Genomic DNA, 9,572 nt, shown 5'->3' on the forward strand with positions numbered 1-9,572 from the left:
CAAGGGAGGTGGTGCTCTCCCCTACCCTAGGGGTCTTCAAGAGGAGGTTAGATAGGCATCTAGCTGGGGTCATCTAAACCCAGTACTCTTTCCTGCCTGTGCAGGGGGTCGGACTCAATGATCTATTGAGGTCCCTTCCAACCCTAACATCTATGAATCTATGAAAACCTCAAACATCAGAGATTCATGGAAAGGATGGAAGAGAACAGCTCTTGGTGACAGCTGCTAGTGCCTAACCTTTCCCCAGGCTGTTTTCTGGAAGGTAAGGGGCTTGGGGAGATCCCAAAAGATCAATTCTGTCTAGCAGCAGGCAGTAAAAAAGCTGCTGAGATAACAAAAGACCCAAATACTAGCTGCAGATGACACACAACCCATCTCCCATTCACTACTTATGGCCACGCCACTACTATCAAGATACCTCAGATGAGACAAGCTCTTGAATGAAAAACAGCTGGTGAGCAATTCAATCTGGAATTAATGGGGCCTGGGGCATTCTTCACTAACTCTAAGGCCACTGACAGGTATTCATTTAAAGGGGCAATGGGATCTGACCCTGACCCCAACAACCATGCCTCCTGCCAGGTCACATATGTATGGCAGGACATGTGATTCTGGGATCAGGGATTGGATCCCAGTCACGTCATACTTGGCAGTGCAGAGGGAGCCTGGGATCGTGATCCTGGACTCCCCCTGCACCAGCAAGTTGAAAGCTGGGTGTTGAACAATCAGGTGATGATCAGCTCAGCCGGGGAACTGCACTGGGGTGTCAAACCAGCCTCAGTGCGGGCCCCAGACCTAGCCAGGCAGAGTTGCCTGGCACAAGGTTAAGAGTCCTCCATGCAGAGAAGGCTCTACTCCCCCTCCACGCTGGGCTGCTCAGCCAGAGTGTCCCGGCACAGGGTTTAAAGTCCCTGGAGGAAGGAAACCTCTTCTCCCCGCTGTCAGGAGCTTTTGCTCTCCTACGCCAGGCTGCCCAGCTAATAGTGCCCAGAGCAGGGTTTGTTTAAAGTCCCCAGCTGGGGAAGCCCTCGACTTCCCCGCCTCTGCCAGCTTGCAGCAGGGCCAACGATCAGCAGAAAGCTGTAGCCTAATGCAAGCACATCAAACCAGACTTTCACCCAACTCTGCCTTACAGGGTCGCTTACAGTTTCTGCAGGCTGCACATGATGAACCAGATGGCCCCTGTCTTACATCCTTTTGTTACTCTTGTTCCTCACAGGGCACTGCATCGAGCTCCTGGTCTCCAGTCCTTATCTCCAAGGTACCCTAAGGTCTTGGGAATCTAAAAGAATAAAGACCAGGATCAACAGCTTCACTCCTCTAGCAGAATAGAGCTCTCTGCAATGAGGGCAAAGCTTGTTGGTGCCTGAGACCAATCTTCTTAGGGCTGGGGTGAAACCATGGAACAAACTCACCAGGATCTAAAAAAATCTCTTCGCAGCTTTTACTCTGAGAGTGCCAGAGTACATTTCTTTTAACTTCCCTTCTCTAACAAATACAGAGCCGCATGTCTACTTAAACAAACAATAACACCTAACATCCCCACAAGATCCCGAAACCAAACAAAAACCCTACTAAAACACTCCACTGAGCAACCCCACCCTACCCCAATCCAGGAAAGGATGAGAGAGAAACGAACACATTAGATGTCAGTCACCATCAGCAGCAGCACGGTATAAAAAGCTATTTAAAAATAATTAGGATAGAATGGGGATGTTCTTACATATCCTTCAAACTCCAGTACAAAATAAGGTTGACCAGTTTTACCACCAGATAGAGAGAGGAATCTGCATCTCTTGGAACTCCATATTTGAGACTTCAAAGACCTGGGATAATTCCAGCAAAACAGCTAGAAAGCTTGGGCTCTCTGTGGGGAAAGTAAGCTTTCTCCTTTTAATAAGATTAGACACTGGATGCAAGCACACCTCATAAAAAACACAGTTTGGATACAAACAGCACATGGCCAGGAAAGTGCCCACCAATACAACAGGTATAAACGCCAAAAAAGCAGAGAACTGTATACTATGAGAGTTGGGAAGATTTAAGGAAGGAATGGCATAAGATTTGAAAAGGCAAGTGTTCCCAGCGGCACAAGGTGTATGATAAGGCTGTTCAAGAGTCTCATGGAGAAGTGATGGAAGCCCTGATGCTTCAAGTGTTTAGCATTGGACTGGATATAACACTAGCATACGCACTCAGTAGGGGAAAATCATGCATTTGGATTGCCTGGTATATGGTGCACCAGTAATTCAAAACTACTCTGAACCTTAAAGGAGTTCCCAAAAGGTTTCTCTAGCCTTTAGTGATTTAAATAATTGTCTCAGCCTCAGATTTTGCCCCAAGGATTCAAGAGAGGCCAAGGGATATAAGTGGTCTTCTCCATCTCTAGCTCATATGATTCTATGCAGGCCATTCACTACACAGTGACTACCTGCTTCCTATGTAAAGTCTGCATGTTAGGCATGCAACGGTGTTAGGTAACGTCACATGGAAAGCTTGGAATAGGCTTTTAGTTGCTCTTAGTTCCCTCATCGGTGCAAACATCACTTAAAAAATAAGACGGGGAAGAAAGAATGCAACATGCATTTTTGTTGCCGAGGCTCACCTTGCTGCTGTAGTTTGTAGTCGGTGGAGTAGGCTTTCCCTATGATGTTCCACACAGGTCTCAAACACCCAAAAAGTCCCTCAAGAAACCCACCACTCCCACTGCCTGATCTGTTGAACTGGACTTTGATGTCATCCATCCCACCGTTGCTTTCTCCATCCATATTATTACTGTTGCCCTGAGGAACAGCGGTTTCAGATTCATCCTGTTCTCTAAGCTGCAGCACGCTGTTCTCAAATTGGTCCCTGGAGTCTTCACTGATGCTGGTCAACACTGCTGCCGTGACAGGACTGCTCATACTTTCTATTATATCCGCTGGAAGCAAGCCCTTCTCTCGCACATCATCTAGGATCTCAGGTGAAGAATGGTTTCCAGCAGGCACATGTTCACCATGCGTCCCACCAAAGTCTTTGTCTTCACTGAAAGGTTTGCTGATCGTGCTTGGAGTGGAAGACCAGCTCAGGTGCTCCTGAGGATTAGCCATGGTGCCGTGAGTGTGCATGAAGCAGATAGTCCAAGTCGGTGCTTAGAGAAATAACAGCATGCAATTCAGATGCAACAAGTGGCCCCAGCACCTGAAATGAGAGAAGAAGGGACAAGACATGACATTTTGCCTTTGCTTTCTATTTCGATTTTCTATTTTATTTTTATTATATAGAATATCTTTTGTGTGCTCTTTTGTAATGATGACCTGATAAACAGATAAAACTGGAGGCCCAATGATTGTTAGAAAATTACTACAACTAATTTAAAAAAAATAAGATAAAAAAAATCAACATTTACACCCACTGAAGCTCAGCTCAGCACAGCTTCTATATCATCAGCATAGTCTCCTCTGAGTCACCTACGTAACTGAGCGAAAGCTGAACTCTGATGCCTAGCTCTGTGACTACATGATTACAAACCTGGCTTAATACCCCCCTGTACAGACACATCTATGATAAAAGAATTTGACTGCTGGAGTCCTATACATGTCCATGCCCGCTAGGCCTGGCCAGAATCTAGTCACTGGTCTGATTTTGGATCTATCTACCACACTTCCCAGGTCCACACCTTTTATTTGAGGTCTTCCTTGGAACATGGGACCTTGCATGGGACCACGGGCCTAATGGCTTTGTCTCCATACTCAGAGCAGCGTCCCCTCTCTCCTTGCCATGTACTCTACCAGAATGCCTTCTCCCTCAACAAGGTTAGTCTCACCCTCACACAAAATTCATTTTTCCATGAGGTCCAGACAGCCTTTGAGTCAAAATTGATAGCTCCAGATTGCTCTGTGATAGCTTTCCACATCAAACACATTTTCTGGGCTAGGCAGGTATCTGGAATGCAGTTCATTAACCTTGCCCTAGGCAAGATTAAACACATGTTCAGCACATCATACAAACAACCCTAGTATTAAACAAAATTCACCAACTGGTTCAAGCATATCTATTGCCTATGACCCAGACAAATGCTTCTCCAAGGGGTCAGTTAGAGCCAATACAGGGGCTGCAGAGGTTGCTTACTGCTCCATGATTAAGATTTGTTGTTTTTCCCATTTACGTATGCCTGTGCTTACTGAACCTAGTGATTGCTACATGGTGTCAGGAGTGCAAATGAGAAACACCTTTAAAGAATCTGAGTTCCAAACTGAAAAAAAAGTTGGCAACAGAGAGCAAGTGGAGCTCTGCAGCCACGTGGAAGGACAAAGGCCTCTGTAAGTAATCTGCCTGCAGCGTGGAAGTCTAAGGCCGTGGTTCTCAACCTCTTTTGAATGGAGGCACCCCTGGATGGACTCAAGGCACTCCTCGTAAAATGCCAGCTATTAATTTGCACTTTTTTCTTTTACTACAGATAAATAATAGAGCAGTTTTTCTGTTGCAAAGAATTCAGAAAGACCACAACTATGTTTTGTTTTTGTTTTTTTTTTAATTTCTAGGTTTATCCTGTGGTGCTTGTAAATGTGACAATGCTGTGCACCCTGAGGTATCCTGAAGAAGATCTCAAGGCACCCCGGGACGCCATGGCACCCTGGTTGAGAATCACTGGTTTAACTAAAAGGACAGGTAGTCCTGGAAGTTTTGCAACCCCCACCTGCTCTTCTGGTGTCAGGTAACAGCAAAACACTGGAGGGTGTTCAAACAAAGGTCTGAGTGGGACCTAGAGGAGCAGAAGAGAAAAATTATAAATTCAAACTGGGGACTCTGTGGTAGTCATTGAAATCTCTTTGAAAATTAAATAACATTTATGTGACTAATTAGTGTGTTAAGAATTGAAAGTTAGGACATCTGAAAATCCTGGCTTTGTGTTTATGCTCTGCTCCTCTTCAGCACAGCATCCACATAAAACATTAACAGTGCCATAGGAGGCATGTGACCATGTAATAAAAGGCAGCATGCACCCACGAGGGTTGAATGAAGATTGTCTAGGCCACCTTTATCCTGGCTTTTCCTCATTGAGTACCTGATTTTTCAATGTTAGCAATGCTTTTTTAACAAGATTTTGCCTACAATTCCATCTTGTTTTTTTAAAGGAAAAAGGTAAAAACAAACTGCATTTATTCTGACTGTTATCATGCAGCATCAACTGGGTTTGAACCCTGAATCTGCAGCACTGCAGTAAAGCTTGAGCTACAGCACCAACTGCATGGACTGGCAGCAGGACAATGCCGTCTTTTCAGCACAGGGAATACTTCTATCTAGGGACCTAGTCAGGGAGAGCCTGGTTCTCTTTCTCTCTCTCTCCTAGGGAAACTGTTCACTCCTGAGGTTCCCAGTGCATTTAGCTGTGTGGTAGCAGCAGTAGCATTATTATGGCCTGAATTCAATACGTTCATATTAGTTTGTAGTTTACAGGCTACCAAAACCAATGTCAGCAAGAAAAAGGAAATAAAACACTGCAAAATTTGAATTTAAATTCACAAGAAAAACAAAGAAAAGGAACTTCTGAGGCTCTAGAACATTGTTCCTTCCGGTCTTCAAAGGACTGCTGCAAACAATGGAAATGTTTGAGCTTCTCAAAAAAAAGTCACAAGTTTTTTGGGTTTTTTGCAATGGAAGGTGTGTTAAGGAACCCAAACACAGGGAGCGTGCCCAGCTCTACCTACAACAAAGCCTGTACCAGAGACCAAAGGAGTGAGGAAAAGCAGTCTCCTAAAAATAGTGGCTCAGAAATCAGGAGAATCTGCAGCTAAAGGAAACTGCAGACTTAGAGGATGCCAGAAGTAGCTTAGTGCTACATAATTTTCAAAATGCACTGCTTCATGGAAACTGTGCATTAAGACTCATTTGTGTTACCCAGATTCCAGGCTTTAAATCAGACAGATGAAGGAGGATAAAAGGCTGAGGAATAAGTGGCTTATGAGACTTGCAGGTTTGGTAAGGGGGAAGGGGTCCTGTAGCTCTAGGCTGTTTTCCCCAACCATATGCAACACACATGGAATTGGCAGCCGTCCACCTTGGGGCTTGTGGGATCATAGTGGGTAGAGAGTCCTGCTGCCACAAGTACTGTGGTTAGTTAGTTTGTGGGTAGTTGACTTAATGTGGTAGCCTGCCAAAGGCTAGCCTGCAGTGAAAAACAACGAGGGCCACTTTTGGGTGGTTAATCTAGTATTTATCTCCTACTGCAGTCATCCCTTTGCCCTTAACTGGAGTGGAATCTGGCCTCGAATGAGAATCTGAGTTCACTTATGTCACTGTAATTGGCCACATCTGTCTGCTAGTTTCAGGAAGTGTTTCATGGCGCTGCATGTGGGAGAGTTTAAAGCAACCACCACCAAATGTGTGCACAGAACAAAACTATCACTCTAAGAACAATAACATGACCCTATTATCATTTCACACAATGCTGGAGTGCGTCTGTAAGACAAATAACCACCATGTTCTGCATGTCAAGAGAAAGTGCATAAGCAGTATCAACTCCGTGATTTTAAAGCAAACAGTATATCTGCATGGATACAATCCTAAAAAAACTAGTGTGTGCAATACAGGCTTGAAAATGTCCATGAATTTATCTGATACCTCTTAATCTATTTATTAGGAAAAGAGGGGCCAGCTAGTGCAGGTGCAGGGAGCCAGCAGGGCATGAGACATGGAGAGTTGCAAGATACAACATTTCTTCTCTCCAACACAGGCTGCTTCCTACATATTTCAAATGCAACCCTTTATTTGTACAGCAGCCTCCCTTCCATGGGGTTTCTTGCATCCATTCTGCTCTGAAACACTTGGTTTGAGCTGCTATCAGGCACAAAATGAGCCACTGCTCTGTTCTGAGATGGCAATTATTACCTTCTGCTGAAGTACATTCAAACCATTAGTGTTAAAGTTTTCATACAAAGAGACTGGCGCACACCAAGTACCATGCAGTATTAAAAACAATGTGCATAATCACAGCTCTGTCTGGACAGTCTACCACTTTACTTGCATAGCAGTACTAGTATGTAAAAAGAGTGTAACACAGCACACAGCTGAAGGATACAGAGTACAAGTTGCACACTTTGGTAAAACCATGGGTGTACTAAGGTTCATGGTAAAACTTCTTAACCTCAACTGAGCCATCAGGGCCAACCATGAACTAATAGCTTTCCATATCAAGATGTGGATATCATATTTTCATCACTTTCTAAACTCTGATTTCCTGAAACAACATCACATGTCCCCAAAATGAATGTCCACTCACTGCTTGGAAAATGAAGCCATTACTGTTTTCTGTTCTTAGGCCTAGCAGCAGTATGATGTGGTAGACCACTGGATGATGGATGGCCTCAACATTAGATGCTGCCTCAGCACTGGAAGGTGAACTTGGTACTTTACAATCGTTTGATGTTAAAGCCAAATCTTTTGGTTCACAAGTCAGTGGTAAAGCTATTTGCCCGCACTGCCTCCCGAGCAGTTCATTTAACTACTGGTGTTATTTAAATTAGGTTAGCATGCAGCATCTCCAACCAAGATCAGCGCCTCATTGTATAGCTCCTGCCCTACAGTGTTTACAATCTAAATAGAAGTATCCATAGAGTGGGGAAGTGATTTGCCCAAGTCACACAGCATAACAGTGGTAGAGAGCCAAGAACAAAATCCAGGTCTCCTGACTTCCAGTCCATTTGTCTCTTCTGTCTTGGTCATTCTGAGTAAAAAAAAGTTGCCTAATAATGTTTGTACTTACAAGGCACAGATATCTTAAGAGTCGAGCGCTATACTATATAACTGTCAGCCTCATATTGAGGGACTGCTGCTGCTGTTGACACTATGTAAAGGGGGGGAGGTGTATAAGTAGACCCATTTTACAGATGTAATAAAGTGGGCAGAAAAATGGCTTCAGATATTTTCAAAGTGGATGACACAAACCAGGCATCAAAATCCATATTTGGGTACTAATAGAATTGGCCTGATTTTCAGAGGTCCATTGCACCCATTGTTCTAATATATTAAAAAAAAGGAAGAAGTGTAGGCACTGCCTATTATAAAATTGGACGGATTTCTCAAATTCATACTTCTACCAGAAAGGTATGAAGATGCCAGTCACGTCTTACCAGGAAACAGAATTTTTTAAATCTGTTTTATGTTAACAGTAAAACCTACTGTTGACATGGATGGCAATCAATATAACTTCTTTTTTAATTATGCAAACCTATTATCTCTAGACTTACTAAACGACCTCATAAGTTTCTGTTAATAAAGCTGCTGATAGACATGAAAAAAAAAAAACCAAACCCAACGCTTAACTGGAAGACCACCATTATTTTGACCCACTTCGCCCAACAACTATATAGATCACGCACTTCAGTGGGGCTTTTTGGTACTTTTATCCAATAGGTGATTCAATCAGCTACTAGATAAAAGTGCCAAAAAGCTCCACAGAAGCAAGCAATCTATACAGATGTTGGGCAAGCCAGGTAAACTGATGTGATGCTTCTTCTGGGGCTGCTTAGTGCGGGGGTGCGCCAAGCCAAAAGTAAAGCGCTGTTTGTTTTAGGTTTTTTCCACATCTGTAAGCAGCCAATAGCATTTACGGAGGAACATGTAGTCCAGGTTATCTGTAACAGTTGGGGTATTTTTTTTCCTAATTCATCAGCGCCGGCACAGCGATGGCAGCTACCCTAAGATTTTAACTTTTTGACTAATAAATCAACCAAACTGATCAAGAGAATGTCTCTCCTGTTGCCCAGTGCACCCAGCTCAGTTTTCTAGGGAAAAGAGTTATAGTTTTGTCCTTTCCTTTGTAAAGTTTCTCTCTACAGGAATATATGATTTTCTTCTAGCTTGTCATTCACCTTAAATTGGGAGGAAGAGAAATTTACAGGCTCCTTCTTGGCCTTCTTTGCAACAAGGTCACACTGCTAGCTCAGATTCAGCTTATTGTCCACTGTAACTCTGAGGTCCTTTTCTGCAGTATGTATGTTTTGTGGAGAAACAGAGGATTTGCCCAAATTAACTGAAGAGAAAGCATTCTGCACAGGGACTTCTTTAGCAAGGAGCCCCATTAGCATCTTTATAGTCACTGATATTAAGCCAGTGGTCCTGGTTCTTAACTGGGGTGCTGTGTCACTCCGGGATGCCACAAGTTCCTTTCAGAAGTGCCACTACAAAAGGGACCATCACTACCTCGGCCAGGTAGAACTGAGCTGTGTACGTCCTGCAGAGTCAAATTGGGAAAAACTGTGGCAGGAGAGTATGCTCCTGCCACAGATCTTCCCGTTTGACTCCAAATAATGGGCACATCGACACATGTGCTTTAATGAGCATTAACTTATTTTAATGTGCATTAAAGCATCACAAAAAAAACCTGTGCACTTTCGCTAATGTGCATTAAAATAGGCTAATGTGCCCTTTTCTAATACCTCACCATGGAGGTATTCAATTTAATGCGCACTAGCAAAAGAGCATTAATGAATGTGTAGATGTGCCCAGTGTCTCCCAGAAACAGAGATGCTCAGAACAGGTAAAACTGTCCCACGCACCTCTGTTTCCAGGAGGAATATGTGGCGGGGGGG

At 43.7% G+C, this 9,572-nt stretch overlaps 1 protein-coding gene across 6 annotated transcripts in view; it reads right to left on the reverse strand.

Moving 5' to 3' along the window:
- MAP3K13 (mitogen-activated protein kinase kinase kinase 13) overlaps positions 1 to 9,572 on the reverse strand; it is a 125,277-nt gene that overhangs the window by 35,325 nt on the left and 80,380 nt on the right. For 4 of the 6 annotated variants that reach the window (XM_014518699.2, XM_025200779.1, XM_025200781.1 and 1 more), the window contains 2 exons: positions 4,679 to 4,744; positions 2,606 to 3,180 (listed from right to left, as the gene is read on the reverse strand). In XM_014518699.2, the coding sequence (XP_014374185.1) occupies positions 2,606 to 3,107 (502 nt within the window). In that variant the 5' untranslated portion in view covers positions 3,108 to 3,180; positions 4,679 to 4,744. The remainder of the gene's footprint in view (positions 1 to 2,605; positions 3,181 to 4,678; positions 4,745 to 9,572) is intronic. The other 2 variants (XM_025200778.1, XM_025200782.1) reach the window with 1 other exon arrangement.

This window comes from Alligator sinensis, unplaced genomic scaffold, assembly GCF_000455745.1.
Source record: "Alligator sinensis unplaced genomic scaffold, ASM45574v1 scaffold1086_3, whole genome shotgun sequence".
Lineage (NCBI taxonomy): Eukaryota > Metazoa > Chordata > Crocodylia > Alligatoridae > Alligator > Alligator sinensis.